The sequence below is a fragment of the Lepisma saccharinum genome, chromosome 21 (genome assembly GCF_977018435.1).
Source record: "Lepisma saccharinum chromosome 21, izLepSacc3.1, whole genome shotgun sequence".
NCBI classification, from domain to species: domain Eukaryota; kingdom Metazoa; phylum Arthropoda; class Insecta; order Zygentoma; family Lepismatidae; genus Lepisma; species Lepisma saccharinum.
Window position 1 is genome coordinate 33,597,040 of NC_139249.1, and position 16,903 is coordinate 33,613,942.

The window sequence follows — 16,903 nt, forward strand, 5'->3', positions numbered from 1 at the left end:
GAAATAGATGAAGGGACAATGACAAACATATATGGACAGCACACAAGTCCAATGGAGGATTATACTAACCTCGTTAGTCTGAAAATTGTAGTACAGGGTGTACTAATTTTATAGGAAGACTAATTGCCGTAGATAATACTCGTACAACCATTCGGGTTATTTTGGCAGTTTTCTGTCGTATAGTAGCGTGTTTTATGTTCAGTTATATTTTTCTTTCTGAGTAACCCTCGTATTAAATATCGTAGCGCACTAAGTTAAAATTGTAATTCATATTGCCAATTCATCACTCGAACTTCTGCCAAAAGGTAGGTAAACCAACAAATATAAAGAGTCTTATGCAATACTTTCGACTCATTTCACGGCAACAATAAGGAAGATCTGTCTTTGTTGAGTAGTAGTAAGACAGACTATTTAGTCGTTAGCGTAGAACCCGTGGACACTCCTATTTTATTCAAGGCTTTGTAATCTCTCATTCATTGTGTGGGCGAGGCTATGTTTAATTTTTTCCTACCTTCTCCATGCCATCTTGGTTTTCCTCAAATAGTTCATTGTTTTCAGTAAGATTCCTTCCGCACTTAAGGATATTGTCCGATATTTCCTAGTCTTTTGTAAACTTTTTCACATTCACTTCTTTATTTCAACTTTTTTTAACATAAGGAAAAGAAATATGAAATGCTTCCTTTCTATACTAAGTGTTCCATCCATAACGAGCTAAACAATTCAAACACCAGATGTCTCTGATATTCTTTTTCTACATTTTATAATTTCTTATGTGTCTTATCATGACGTATAATAACACATTTACAATATAAATTAATAATTTATTTAATTTATCCACTTAGTAAGTAATTGATGACGTAAAACTGATCTTTTTTCTGATTCTTCTGAAAGTTTCTTGCTAACTGTTTGTGTGTTCAGTTGATTTGATTTTCTAAGGAGTTGTCGAAAGAACTTGAAAATGTCTTCGTTGATTCACATAATTCAATTTTCGCATGCATTATTTTCATTTTCAAGTATAAATTTTTCAGTCAACAACTTTTCTTTTTTCATAGTCATTAATTTTGCAATGGTGGGACAACATGCCACACATTTTTCACTGAATGTTATGTAGGTAATACAAATCAGGTTTTAGGCAGAACGAAGGTATTCTTGTCAATAATTTGTGAATTCAGTCACTCATATTCTGCAGTACAAATATTTATCATTTTGATAAAGCTTGTTTTTGAAAACGCAAATTTCGAGGAAATAGCACCGAAAAGTGAGAAAATCATCTGAATTATGGTTTACGAATAATAGAGCTCAAATATTCTATGGCCTAAGTTTGCAAAATATGAATATACAAAATAATACCAAATATGATTTAAAACTGAAAATTTATTCCAAAACATTTTGCAAATATATTACAAAAATATGCTTTTATTGACCTTTTTACGAAAGCATTATTTTCTCTCGCAATAAGGTTTCCTCGAAAACATATTTTAAACCCTACACTCTAAACAATATGCATCTGAGTTGTTACCAAAGTGTTGTAACATCCAAACCTCCTATTAAAGGCCTCCTTGCTTGGTGTGGCGAATGGTGCAACAAGACAGCAAAGATGGTGCTAAAGAATTTCTATTAATGCCAAAAGGTGTGTCCTGTTGCCACCTTCTGTTTAGTGGCAACTCACTTACATATTTTCTTTAGAGTGTATGTACAGATGAAATATAAAATTTGTTACTATTTTATGGATGAAAAAGGAAAGAATAACCTTTGACTTTCGTGCTTTGATTTAACAGCATATTCCATTAAATATTGTTTTAGCCTTCACTTAATCCCAACATATTTGTAATAAAATCGAAAACGAATACACCGGAACAAAAATGATTTTATGAAGAGTATCTAGTGAAATGCTAATAACACGATAAATGTGAGTAATACGTATATGCATTTATACCATGCTCTCGCTAAAATATGACCTAAAGCTAAAATATGCATAAATATGACCAATATATGCTGGAATATGTCAAAATATGCATTAATATGACTAATATGGTAAAATATGGAAACGTGCAATATGACCAATAGAAGCACAAAAGCTTGAAACGTGTAAAACTTAGCTTAGGCATGAAAATGCTAGGTTAAAATGTGACGTGAAACTCACAGATCTCTTTAATTCTTATCATACAGGTTGGACATTGGGGGTTATGGCAGGGCAAGCTGTGAGATGATAGCTGTCCCGTCGAGATCTCTGGACATCAGACTGGACTATATTGATGACAGGGACTACGACTTCTACGAGAGATCTCGCGAAATACGAGACTGCCAAAAGGAAGGAACAGGAACCGGATACGGACCAAGCGGATACGGAAATACGGTCCACCACTCCAGCAGCTCAAGATACCCGTCGTCCTCACGTTTCGATTCAGGGCCTGCTGCTCCGGGCAAGGAGGTCGGGTTCTACGGCGGTTCGGCTCCCGGAACAGGCTACGGGGAACGTCCTCCTCACATGTACGCCCCGACCGGCTCGTACGGTTCCGGCAACAACTTCGGCAGTCCCGGAACTCTCTACGGCTACGGAGACAGGCCCGGGGGAGTCTACGGTCAACAGGCTCCGGGTAACTCTTACGGGTACGGGTACGGAAGTGGCCAAAGTAGTTACCACAGCAGCTACGGGAACAGAGGAGGTTCCGGTGGTAGTGGATACGGTACCGGATATGGGACGTCCCCCGGCGCTGGGTATGAGAGACCCTCTGGGACTGGGTATGGAAGCGGGTATGGAACGGGAGGAGGAGGAGGAGGAGGAGGATATAGGCCATCCGGAGGAGGAGGAGGAGGAGGGTATAGGCCATCCGGTGGAGGATACAGACCATCCGGTGAGGGATCAAGTTATCGACCAAGAGAACGTAAGTACCTATTCAAAATATTAAAAAAACACATTTCTACATCTATATCATTAATAAATTTAGTCTCTTCCATGGAACCAGATAGTCTTCTGATCAAAATCTATGCGATATTATTAATAGTTGTAGCTTAGATTAGAAAAGAGTCCACGCATTGGTAAAGATGGTTTCGAGAGATGAACCATTTCATTTTGTGCTTCGAACTGATACGAGGTGACGAACGTTTTGGTCGACCCTCGTACATTACAGTAAAATTTCAGCAAGGAACGGGAAATCACTGCATTTCAGTTTATGTGCACTTTAATGAGTGTGAGTTGACTCACATTACGTCGTTCGGTAATTAGATGTGCAACGAATGCTTCTTTGAAGTTGAGTTCAAGCTCTGTTAGGCTTTACAACTTATCGCATTACGGTTCTTTACGCCATCTAGCGGCTGGTACGAAACAAGGAGTAAGTCATTTATATGATTACTTCCTTACACATCCACCCACTTCAATTTTTTATTTTTTTGGCGTTTTATAATCTTTCTGAGTTCTGTGGAATTTCTCAACAGTGCGGACACGGTTACATGTTAGTACCTTGTCTTATGCAATTATTTAATTCCTCATTTATTTATTTTTATTGCAAATACATGCTTTTTACATTGAAGAACTTTGAAAAACATATAACATTTGGATTACCTCTGTCACATTCTGTGAATCTAGCATATCAGCTCTGTCCTTCATCTAGCATAATTAATATCAGCTCTATTGTACTCTTGAATCGAGCATATTACGTCTGCTCTTATCCTTATAGCTCTGTTAGATTACTGTCAATCTACCATATTAGCTCTATTCTCCACTTAGCATACTTTATATTAGCTCTGCTAGACTCCGTGATTAAGTATATAAACTCCTTCTGACCAAACAGGATTCACATTAGGTCCGTTAAGACTCGGGCATCCAGCATTATATAATTCATATTAGCTCTGTTATAGATCTGAATTAGAATATGAGCATCATAAAACATCTTGAAATTAGTTAACAAAAGAGGGCACATTGCTCTGTTTATTTATGAAAAGTACAATATTCAGCAAGAGTTTAAAACGCCGACCATTTTTTATACCATATAAATATCACGTATATACATAAATTAAATTAGTGTGATGGTGAACACGCTATTGTTAAAGCCCTTGTTAAATCTGATGTTCTTTCTTCTTATTTGCAATAATTTAAGTACTTTAACGTTATATAAATGTAAAAACACCTGTTTCCAGAATGTTACCTCAGAGCCAGAACTGGCTTCCGGTTGGACAGATCCGTGGTTCGAATCTCAATGTCTGCCCCGACCGTGCAAGAATGCGAGAGGGAATGTATGAAACAGAAGTACTTCATGTGCAAGACATTCAGCTACAGGTAAGATATATGTTATTCATGTAATATAGTTAAATGTCTAAGTAAGAAACATTTCACAACCAAGAATTATGGCGAAAACTAAATTAAATGTAGTTGATAACGTATTCATATTGAATTGTCAGCACAAGGAACATTACGTCATGTATGTTGCGAGAAGATTCACCCTACACAGTAAGCAAGTCTTTTGTTTCTGTAAATTGTTTCCTAGAGGAAATAGTTTGTACAGGACGTGTAGTCTTAATTTACATATTTACAGTTAAAAGGTAACTGTAGATTGTGGGGTGCTAACTTGCCCTTACAGTGCAGTGTGTCTAATAATTCTCAGAAAAACTCAACTTCCTATAGAACTTGTAACCCTTTAGCATATGTCAGTTCTTTCTCCCTTTATACTTAGAGATTAGCTGTTCTCTACACATGGCAGCAGGCATTCGAACCTGTCTCCCATCTGACATAATAAAGATTAGTTGCTCTTCCCACTTAATATCATGCACGTTAGCTCTACTTCTCACTTAACATTATGTCCATTAACTCTACTTCACATTCGACATTGTTAATATTAGCTCTGCTTCTCTCTTAAGAATATGCATGTTTGTTCTGCTTTCCGTTTAACACCATACAAATTAACTTGGCATGAATTATATCAGAGCTGCCCCACATTTTACATCATGTACTGAACATTAAATATCATGCATATTAGCTCTGCTTCCCATTTAACATCATGCACACTACCTCTGCTTTCCGCTTAGCAATGTTCATATTAGCTCTGCTTAGATTTATTCTGCCTCCCAATTTACATCATGTACATTAGCTCTGCTTCCCATTTAACATTGGGCCTCCCCCATGGCGCAGTGGTAGCGTCATTGCCTTGTAATCAAGGGGTCCCGGGTTCGATACCCGGTGGAGGCACAAGTGGTTCGGATCCCACTTTAAACTGTAGGTCCAGTCCCGATTAGCCTTACTGTGCATAAAGTGGACTTAAAACACCAACTCAAACCAAACCATTTAACATTGTTTTATTAGCCTGCTTCTCCCTTAACAGTATGCAGATTTGATATGCTTCCCGATTCACACCATGAAGATTAACTTGGCATAAATGCATATAAGATCTGCCTCCCAATTTACATTATATACGTACATTAGCTCTGCTTCCCACGTAATATCATGCTTCATGCGCATTAGTTCCGCTTCCGATATAGGGTTCTAATATTATGCACATAGGCGTAACTTGACGGGGGCAAGGGGGACACCCAAAAATTTTTCAGGCTACTGAATATGAAAGATAACGATACTTTTGTTAACCTCTTAGGACCTGAGTAGAAAAGTATTGAAGTTTATTTTTTATGATTGTGCAGATGTAAGCTATTCAGCAAAATAGTTTTGGACGCTATTTTTATGGGATGGAATACTTATTAATTCTGTCCCCCTCCCCAAGTTAAGTGCCAAGTTTGATTCTGCCCAACTACCTCAAAGTCAAGTCTCTAGTTTGATTCTGCCCCCTCCACCAAAGTTAAATCCCACCTTTGATTCGCCCCGCCTAAAGTTGTCCCAAGTTTGATTCTGCCCCCACCTCAAAGCCAAGTCTCTAGTTTGATTCTGCCCTTCCCCCAAAGTTAAGTCCCAAGTTTGATTCTGCCCCGCACCTCGAAGTCAAGTCTCTAGTTTGATTCTGCCCCCCTAAAGTTAAGTCCCAAGTTTGATTCTGCCCCCCAAAATCAAGTCTCTAGTTTGATTCTGCTCCCCCTAAAGTTAAGTACCAAGTTTGGTTCTGCCCCTCCCCCCCAAACTCAAGTCTCTAGTTTGATTCTGCCCCCTCAAAGTTGTCCCAAGTTTGATTCTGCCACCTCCCCTAAAGTCAAGTCTCTAGTTTGATTCTGCCCACCTAAAGTTGAGTCCCAAGTTTGAGTCTGCCCCCCAAAGTTAAGTACCAAGTTTGATTCTGTCCCCCCCAAGTTAAGTCCAAAGTTTTATTCTGCCCCCCAAGTTAAGTCCCAAGTTTGATTCTGCCACCCACCTCAAAGTCAAGTCTCTAGTTTGATTCTGCCCCCCCCCCCAAAGTTAAGCCCCAAGTTTGGTTCTGCCCCCCCTCAAAGTCAACTCCCAAGTTTGATTCTGCCCCCCCTCAAAGTCAAGTCTCTAGTTTGATTCTGCACCCCTAAAGTTAAGTCCCAAGTTTGATTCTGCCCCCCTCCCCTAAAGTCAAGTCTCTAGTTTGATTCTGCACCCCTAAAGTTAAGTCCTAAGTTTGATTCTACTCCCCCCAAAGTTTAATTCTGCTCCCCAAGTTAAGTTCTAAGTTGGATTCTGCCCCTTCTTCCCAAAGTTACGCTCATGATTATGCAGTTGGCTGCTTCCCATTTAGTAATGAAGATTAGCTGTACTTTCCACTTACTTTCAAGCAGATTAACTCACTTTCGAAACGTCCCATATATTAATGTACAGTCATGGAAAAAAGTTCTTCCCCATAAGGCTTTAATAGGAGCAAGTAATGCAGGAGGGTAGGCAACACATATTGCACCCTTCGATGATCGGGTGATTTTGCCTGTCTTAACACCGAGAAATGTGTTCCACGCGAAGGTCAACATGACAGGAAAGCAAAGAGGGTCACGTGACTATTGGTTACGTGGAGTGTTGTGCTTCTCCACGTCCCCAGTTCTTGATCCACATTGCAGAAAAAGCAGAGCTGCATGCAATATATGAAAATAGGTTGTTTTCAACTACACGCTTAATTATGATTTTCCCAATTGTAAATCTATCAGACGTGTCTCCCGATTTAGTCGGGACAGTCTTTTACTTTGAATTCCTGTTTGCCATAGGCGTAACTTGACGGGAGCAGAAAGGGCATTTGTAACCCCCCACCAAAAAAAATCAGGTTTCTTAAAGCTGCTAAAACAGGAATTAAATACTATGATTTCACGCGTCCAAAAAAAGTATTATATTGAAAGATTTTTCCCAAATACGTAGATAGCAATTTAATACTTTGAAAGTGTCTCAGATTTGTTTATTGTCACAACTTAGTGTGGCACAGGTCTACTACAAAAGTGGAATTTCGTAACAGAAATATGAATCCACTCCTTTTATTTCGTAGCCGATTTCATCTTGAAACTGAAATTAAGAATATTAGTTAACAATGTAATTGGTAAACAATAAAAAAATGTGTTAGACCCAATTCTTTAATTCCTTATCATAATCTTTATCGCAAGTTTAAATTTTGATGTAAGTCCACTTTATGCAAAAAAAAAAGAAGGTAAAGTTCTCACCTGTGCTTGGCGCTACGCCATGAAGGCGTATAGGGGGTGTGGGGGTAACGCCCCACACTTTCTTGATTCGTTCGTGAGTGGGGGTGATGTGATCAGCATCACGCCCCTGACAGCCTTTACCCCCAGGGATTCCCCCAGGTACCCATGTCATTCGACGCTGGGTGGGCGCTGGGGCCGCTTCCAACGTTAGAAAAGTTCCCGGGCTTGAACCGGCCGGGAATCGAACCCGGGGCCTATAGCATGGTAGTCAGACGCGTTACCGACTGAGTCACCGGCACAGATAGACTAATCTGAAGTGCATACAGTTTAAAGTGGGATCCGAACCACTATGTGCGATCACCTGGTATCGTACCCCAGACCCCTTGATTACAAGGCCTTCCACTACGCCATCAGTGAGGCGCACACAATCTTTGTATTTCGACCTTTTTAAACCTATATGTATCATATAAGAGGTTGTTTAACGTTGCTATGCCTCTATGGATTATATTTAGCCAGTATTCGAGCACATAGCGTCAGATTTCATAGAATATAAGCTTCTCTTCCATGTTTATGGTTTCCTGTCTGCAGTAGAAAAACTGGCAGATTCCCATAGCTTTTCTTTCAATAGTCTTCCAATGGTTGCATATCATATCACTCAAATTTGATTCATTCGTTTCGAACACAATCCCCGATGGCGCAGTGGGATCGTGGGCGCCTTGTAATTAAGGGATCCCGGGTTCGATACTCGGTGGAGGAACATAGTGGTTCGGATCCCCCTTTAAACTGTAGGTCCATTCACGATTAGCCTAACAGGACATAAAGTGGACTTAAGACACCAAATCAAGCAACCAACACAATCCCGTTATTGTCCAGATTATCGAATCCAGAACCTTCGTCGCGAATAACATAAGCAGGAAGACAACGTGAAATAACCGAACAGAAACAGAACCTAAAACCTACATCGGATAGATTGGATTAAGTCGACGATATAGCACGGGTTCTGAAATGAAAAAGAATACGAAAGTTGAATGACCTCTATACGCACCCACTTTTCCTCCACTCAATGGGGAAGATATCCTTCTAGCTGAGAAGCCTTTACGTAGGAGTGCCCTGAGGGAACTTCAAGGCCACGAAGATAAAGTATTCTCCGTGCAATGACGGGACCAAAACAAACGTCAGATAGCTGTGTTCCTCCTTATTTCGTACGCCATTGATAACTGGAACACGTGACCTCGTCTTTGGTGGAGCAGAAGCCTGCTTGCTTGCCACCACCCTTTAGTTCAGTGACCTTCGCCCGTAGTCAGCAAGAGTGACTCACCAGATACTTGTTGTCTGTGAGGCTACACAAGAATAGATATTTCGTCAGTGGCTGTAAGTATTGTTTCATCTGCAGTTATATCAGTTAACATTTCAATAGTTTCCTTCCTAATGGTTACGTTAGTGATAAACATGTAAATTAGTTCTCGAGAGTGAACGTTTTATCTATTTGAACGGGGAATTTTTATACAGCCTGCATGTATTATTTTTTCCTGAAACAAGAAGAAATTCGAAGACGCAAAAAGAATCGTATAAGAGTAGTTAACAAAAGGAAAAAAGAAGAAGAAAACGAAAATGTAAATGCTGAAATAAATTATGGTAGAGATCGAGTGAATAACATTTTGCCATGGGGCCTCCTCGATGGCGTGGTGATAACGTCGTCGCCTTGTAATCAGTGGATCCCGGGTTTGATACACGGTGGATGCACATAGTGGTTAGTATCCCACTTTAAACTGAAGGTCGAGTCCAGATTAGCATATCTGTGCACCAAACCAAAACTAAGAAAGAAATTGTCACAGTGTAAGAAAATTTCATGTTCAACCAGATACGAAACAAAAGGGAATAATATATTGCAGGTTGGAGTTCACATCTGTAGCATCTAACCAGCACAATTATGAATCGCAACATATCGTATCAGATCCATTTTTATTATACATGTATGATAATATAAGAGAAGTAGAGGAAAGAGAAAACCAAGCGAAACACGGACGCCTTCTCCAGAATTTCAAATCTCGTTACATAAGGTTCTGGGTTGGAGTCCCGAACAAGCATGACTTTCATGTTCTTGCCCTTTTATCTGCTTCATTTCATCATAATTCATCGTTATGGTTTACCTGCAGGGGAAGAATAATGACAATAATTGCCAATACAAAGCCAATGACAAACAGAACAACTCGATTACGGATGTGCCAAGAAGAAACGAGACTTGACAGTGTCTCCGTCTCTCGGTTTGTCGAATTGAAAATTGCTCTCCCGTTCTCGGTCTCGATTAGTTAAATATAGAAATCGAAAATGTATGTGAATGAATATACATGTATTTTATATATTCCGGTTTTGTAGGAGATTTCGTGAGAGATGAAATAAGTACTCTTCCATCGTATTTATTTTTATAATTTTTATTCCCTGTTCGATGATCGCGACGATAAGGACGAGTGACCATTACATGAAATTGATGACGAAATAGTCAAACACCCCCGACAAGGACGGTACTCAAACCCGGGAACTTTGGCGACGATATCGAATGTCAATCACTTAATGAGCTTGACCACCGAGCCTGCTTAATGTTGTTTCTGTCAGGTAATTCGTAATAATATCCCACATTCACTATCATTTGCTTCATAATTTATCTTATTGTTGTGATTAACCTGAATTCAAAGAATTAGTTGAAAGGCAAAAATGCAAGATTGAATGTCTCTGATGTTACTTCGTGCCGAATAATATGACGTGGTATTATGATATGAATTTTTTAATCATATAATATGCCTATTCATTCCATTGATTGATCCCAATTGAGCACACAAAATATGGTATAATGTCCACTCCATGGAGGAGAGGTTAGCACAGCGCGCTACGATGCCATGGGTCCCTGGTTAGAATCTCGACTTGGGCGTGGGTGTCCTTGGTGAGTGTCCCTTCATCAATTTCATCATAGCATCACTCATCTTCATCGTCGCTATTTGCCAAAAGTGAAAGAATAGCAAATCTAAATAACAAACATCCAATCAAATCGAACATCTCTACCGATTTAATTCTATACGGTACCGAATTCCCACTTTATTACTGCATCTTAAGTCATTTTACAGCATCTCAATTGTTTTCCGATTCGAAAACATTTGGAATGTTGTTTTGTGCAGTTGATTGTGCATTGTTTCGTTGTTTGGATTGTTTAATTAACGTCGCATTAATTAGTTTTAGACCAATCGTGACAGGGGGAAGCAAGAGCACAAAGGAAGCGAAAAAGACAAGGAAGAGACCACGGCTTTCTTTAAAGATAGCATCCCGTGAATACAACTCAAGTGACTGCAGAATATTATGAATAAAATTTATTTCGCTTTTTCCTTTTATTTCTGTTTCAGTTATTTTACTTCGCTTTTCTTCTACCACTCGCGTCACTCGAGTCGGTGAGGAAGAATTATAAACTCGTGAAATGGACGATGGTACAAACAAATATATGCCTCTCCCACGGTTCGATTTGGTTTGGTTTGATTTGGTGTTTTAAGTCCACTTTATGCGCAGTAAGGCTAATCGGGACTGGACCTACAGTTTAAAGTGGGATCCGAACCACTTGTGCCTCCACCGGGTATCGAACCCGGGACTCCCACGGTTCGAAACTGTCAGTAAAAATATTGTCTTATTTTTAAAATTTACGGGCAAATATGGTTTGTCACGTAGCAATTTTCGCTTATCTCTTTCTCAAGGGGTTCCATTGCCTCTCTGATGTCGTAGTGGTAACGTCTTCGCCATGTAATGAAAGGCTTCCGAATTCAATACCAAATAGAGACGCATTTGGTTCGGATCCCATTTTAATCTGTAGGTCCAGTGCATGAACTGGACTTAAACAATTAACGTGTGGCATGTGGTCTGTGATGAGAACCATCATTTAAGCGAACCTTCTTGACAATGACTCTAATATCACTTGAAAGAATAGTATTTCCTTACGAGTAGCTCTTGTCAAGAAACCAGTTCCTGAAATTTTCTTCTGGAGGCATCGTAGCACCCAGCTGTTTGTTGTGGCTGGGGCACGAGTCATGTGACTCATGCTATCAAAGCTCAATCCTTCCCGAGAACTCGGAATCACCAGGCAAACTTAATCGAATATTTTGTTATTTGGGTTGCATAAACAACAGGCTTTAAGACGTTACGAAATTCTACGTCCCGTGGCCCAGGTATTTTTTTCTAAGACTGTACATAGGGTGTACACTTAGCTGTATATTATTACTTTTCTTTCAGATATAACATGTATACAGCCCCTGGAAGAAGTCCAGACAACTGTGCTTTGAGCGACAGGCCATACAGAGATCTGGACCCTTACAGAGATCTGATTCAGGACAGAGATTACGATGTCTATGCAAAGAACGACTACGCCAGGCATTGCGATGATACAGCGCCCCCTACTACTCCACAGCGCCCTCCACAGGAAAGTGGTAAGTAATCACTAATCAGCAAGAAGATAAACTTCTGGACTTCTAGTGTTGCTAGCATAGATTATATTGTCCCCTCAAAATGGCATTTTATTTATATTAACGTATATTTTACATTTAATTAATAGTTTCAAGTTAATGCGCTGGGAATTATAAGTAGTGCCCGGATTTGTATGTAATTACTAGGTCTCGGAAGTTGAATACCTATAAATTGCCAAAAAAAGACCTATAAAAAGACCTAAAAATATAAAAAAGGACGTATAGATGTGATCCAAATTAATTAATAACTTCAGTTTTAATTACATATTTAATGAATCAAAAAATACAAAATTCTGGTGGTATGGAAAAAACAGTGCGAAAAAACTATATGAATGAAATGCATCTTCTTTCAGACATTATATATTTTTTTAGATTAACAGTAATTTGAAAAATCATATTTGAAGAATCATATTTGGCCTAACCACACTAGGGTTACAGAAATAGGACTTCGGATCCTATTTCAGTCGTCCAAAAAGGTTTTTCTCTCGTTTCAGGGATGGTTCAAATATATTTCATTCTTTCTTTCTTTTTATATCTTTACTACAGAAAGGATGTTTAAGAGGTGATGTACTGATGTTGATTCGAATTTAGAATGGGCAGTAAAAACGTAGTCGAAAGAAAGCCGTTAAGACCTAAAAAAAGGCTAAAAAAGCCTTAAGCCAATAAGCCAAAAAACGACGAAAAAGGCAAAAAAGGACAAATAAAACCCATCTTTTTCTGGCCTACAATGACCCAAAATGAACATATATTATGTTGGGCCTCGTCTTCGGACACTAGGAAAGAAAAGGATTTTTCCTCAGCTTCCGAGCTCTAGTAATTACATACCTTGAACAGGGACATTTCAACGGATTATATAACTGACATGATTTTGGATACGTTTTGTTATATATTTTTACATATTTGCCAGGATATTACATATTTTACATATTCGCTAATTTACTTTACATAAAACAACATATTACGGCAATTGTTTCCTATCTTGATCATTTCCCCTATATTTTAGATCTCTGAAACGTGATGAAAAACATTTGTAGCTCATGTGATGTCATATTATACGGTCACCTAAAATTGACTGCCAAGTAGAAAGTACAGGAGTTTCTCTTTCCCCGATCTTTGTGGTTACATATTTTTGTTTCGCTTATAGGTTTTCGCAAAGCACCTAGAAACTTGGCATCGGTGGACAAGAAAGCTAGTTACACAATATGTTCCTTGTACAAAAAAAGTACAGAAGTAACTATGTATTTTCACGACTGTTCTTTCTGTAGACTTTTTTTTTAAATTTGTTTCGGAAATTACAAAGAGCTCTCCTTGCCTCAATGTCGGAAATTTGACAACTGCGCCGAATTTGGAAGCTTCTAGTGTTCAACAAGGCTGCGCTGCTTGTAGTAGGTGGAGTAACTCAAACGTAAAGAATACTCTGATACTAGAGCCTCAGGTTTATTGCTGCTGACTTGCATTAGACATTCGAGTTGATTGGGAGATGTTAGCATTGAATAGGTATGTTACATATTCTTTGATACTACATATTTAGCTACATATCCTTTTGAAAATACATATTGAGGTACATATTTTAGCAATTATGTTACAAGTATGCTCTAGTTATAAGCAGTGATGTGCCGTAGACTATAAGTTTACGTCTACATGCGTTGTCTACACGTAATCTACGCGTAGATTACAGTGGGTTGTAGTTTACATAGACTACGTAGACAATCTAAAGTGCATTAAAATTAATTTTCAAGGGTTTCATGAAAGGAAAGTGACATTTTCAACTATATTGATTCTTAACGAAACGAAACAAATCCTATTTACAACAATATTTCTCTTCTTTTCTATCATCAACTATGGAAGAAGAAAAATAGTATGCAAAAAACAACAACAGATGGCAGTCGTGAGCCAAGAGTGGTCTTTTCCCCATAAAACACTAGAATATTTCCTATATTAGGTTTCTTCCTAGGTGAGAAATTGTTCGAATTTGGAAGAAAGAGGATGAAAAGTTATCCTTACACATCAGCAACTGATACGCAGTATAATTTTGTTTTAATTCCACGGCGCCCTTTGCAAAGTTATCATTTTTCGCCATGTTGTTTACATAGATTACCTAATCTGCGTGTATAAAATAGTCTACGTGTAGAATGTAGACTATCGTTGTTTACGCGTAGACGCACATCAGTGGTTATAAGTCAATGCACTAAGGATTTGCTTCAAACGGCTTAAACAACCCATCCCTCATTTTTGATTGAGTATCTAGTGGAAAATGTCTGAGGTAATAACTCGGTCAATAACTGCAACCAAAGATATGCAGTTATGAACCGTTAGACGATATAATTTCTGTATAAGTATTGTATTCAGTGTTGGGAAGGTACAGGATGCTTTCAATCAGATCACTAAGGAACGTATTAATTGCCTGTAGTTTGTATAGGTGCAGCGTTACGTTTGATTAGTCCCAGCTCACACAAAATATAGATACAGGAAATATAAGCAATGGAGTGCCAGAAGGAAGTACATAGTTATTCGGCTCATTTAACAAGACGATAATGTTTCACTGAGTAAACAAGAACAAACTGTTTTCTCGCCGTTTCAAGTAACGGGCGGGTTCATGGGCAGTTGAAAACGTTCGAAATAGGTGTGCACTAACGGAACTCTCTAGTTGGGTTTCGCGAGACGTCAGAACAAGATCCTGTCGTCATGTGGTCTTGGAAAATTTCTAAAAAAAATGGACTCATGACCATTCCTTCCTTCCTAAAGCCAACTGATTGTAGTTCATGTTCCCAAAATAAAATGCCAAAACAGAATCCGTTTTATTCCAAATGCACTCGATGCTACTGGCGTAAACCCATGTAGCTTGTTTTTGTGTTGTATAGAAGTGGAGAATGCCTATATTTAAATCTACAGTCAACGGCAAATGATAGGCAAATATTTTTATTCTGTTTTATTCTACACTACGTCCTGCGTTTTTTTTGAGGAATGGAATTTGTTTCATGGGAAGTAGATACTGCCCTCTTTCATTTTCATTTCAATTCATAATGTAATTAATCATTACGCAGAGGCGTCTCCTGAACACTTGCGTCAATTGCGGGAAAAAGGACAGCTTGTTCTGCGACAACATTAATGAGCATTTCTACATTCTACTTTCTTCATATAGAAGAAGTATTTATTTTACACGAGAGAGATCAACTAAGATTATATTACATTTCTTGGATCTGAAGTGAATGAAAGTAATAATTCTTTTCCCACAATTGACTCATGCGTCACTTCAGATCCAAGAAATGTAATATAATCTTAGTTGAGCGCTCTCGTGTAAAATAAATATTTCTCCTATATGAAGAAATTAGAATGTAGAAATGCTCATTAATGTCGTCGCAGAGCAAGCTGTCCTTTTTCCCACAATTGACGCATGCGTTCAGGAGACGCCTCTGTTACATTCGCTTACCATTACTTTTTCCGTTCGGTGTACCATACATATTGCTTTGCGTCTGCTATTTTAACCCAATCAAAACTGTCAGGACAGCAGAACTGGCTAAATATCTAAAGGAATGAAGCCACATCAAATATAAATGGTGAATACACTGTGACTTGGAGAGTGCAAGTGACGTTAGTAGTTAGTTTGATGTTAATTTGAACAACTGTATGTGCGAAAGAAATGTTCAGTACAGTTAAGAATAGTCGAATTAATCTAACATTATAAACAATTTCAATGTTTAATTTTTTTTTAACATGAAAAGGGATTGATGCAGGAACTGAGCCTCCATTTAAGTCTTATCAGCCGGGTTTACATATAAATAATTTGAGTAAAATGTAATCATATGTCAAAATTCTTAAACGTTTTGTAAGATCAACTCGGATAGGTAGCGCTCAAGTCTCAATTTATTATATTGTATATTTTTATTGATAGCCATAATCAAAAATAGAAGTATGATGCAGTCATTAATTGAAATTAGGGAAACAAACATTTCGTGAAAGGAAAAAACAAAATCAACACAATTTATAACAGGAATAGCCTTCAGCATGCTAGGCTTACACTGTTGGAAATGTGACGCACTGTTACTTAATTGAAAAAGCAAAAATAGTTGGGCATTTCTAGCGTATTTATACGCAGTAGCATCATGAAACCAAAGTTTGTCTATTACTTGATAGATGTTAAATTTGAATGCAATACTAGATCCATCCACTCTTTTAGTTGAAACTTGTGTCTAGATATTTTCTTTCGAAACTACAGGCCAACACTTTCTGCGTGTTAAACGTCTTAGACTTTCTACGTCACACACATTGCAAGTGTAACTGTAAACACGAGTGGATCGGATTCGAACCCTGAACACGTATCGACTACAGCAGAAGAAATAACTGTCGGACCTCCATGAAGATGGGCGGAACTTTCAAGAATCCTCGGCGCTGTACCGTAAATTATTAACGCTTCCTTCTAAGGCCACCAGATAGCGTGAAGGTCGATGATAAGAGGGAAAATAAAAGAACTGACTGTAAAGATGGGCGTGGAGCTTTAGTCACATCCTGCCACGGGCCATATAGAATTTTGCAAGGACATCTTTTTTGGTTAATGTAATGCACAAAGGTAATATGGCGTAAACAAAATTATGGCTGATACTACAACAGTCGTGAATTGAATTGGGATTGGCCGAAACCAATGTTTAAAAAAATCTAAACTTCAACGAGAGTGCTTTCTAATCAAGAGGTTCCAGGTTCGATCGGCGGTAGACGTACAGTCAGCGGCAATAAAATGGGACATCTAGATCCTGAACACTGTTTGTCCTGCAATGCACTATGTGTGTGGCCTAACTCTGCGGCCATGTCAGAACATCCCATTGAAAGGTTGATGCCATAAATTTAGGTAACACACATAGCGAATTGCAATTAAGGATTAAGGATTCAGGTGTCCTATT

General features: G+C 38.5%; 1 protein-coding gene across 2 annotated transcripts in view; it reads left to right on the plus strand.

Annotated features, from left to right (window-relative positions):
• The window catches only part of LOC146004011 (uncharacterized), a 223,555-nt gene that overhangs the window by 180,417 nt on the left and 26,235 nt on the right, over positions 1–16,903 (plus strand). For both annotated transcript variants that reach the window (XM_083142566.1, XM_083142567.1), the window contains 3 exons: positions 2,170–2,885; positions 4,138–4,276; positions 11,779–11,972. In XM_083142566.1, coding sequence (XP_082998692.1) covers positions 2,170–2,885; positions 4,138–4,276; positions 11,779–11,972 — 1,049 coding nt within the window. The remainder of the gene's footprint in view (positions 1–2,169; positions 2,886–4,137; positions 4,277–11,778; positions 11,973–16,903) is intronic.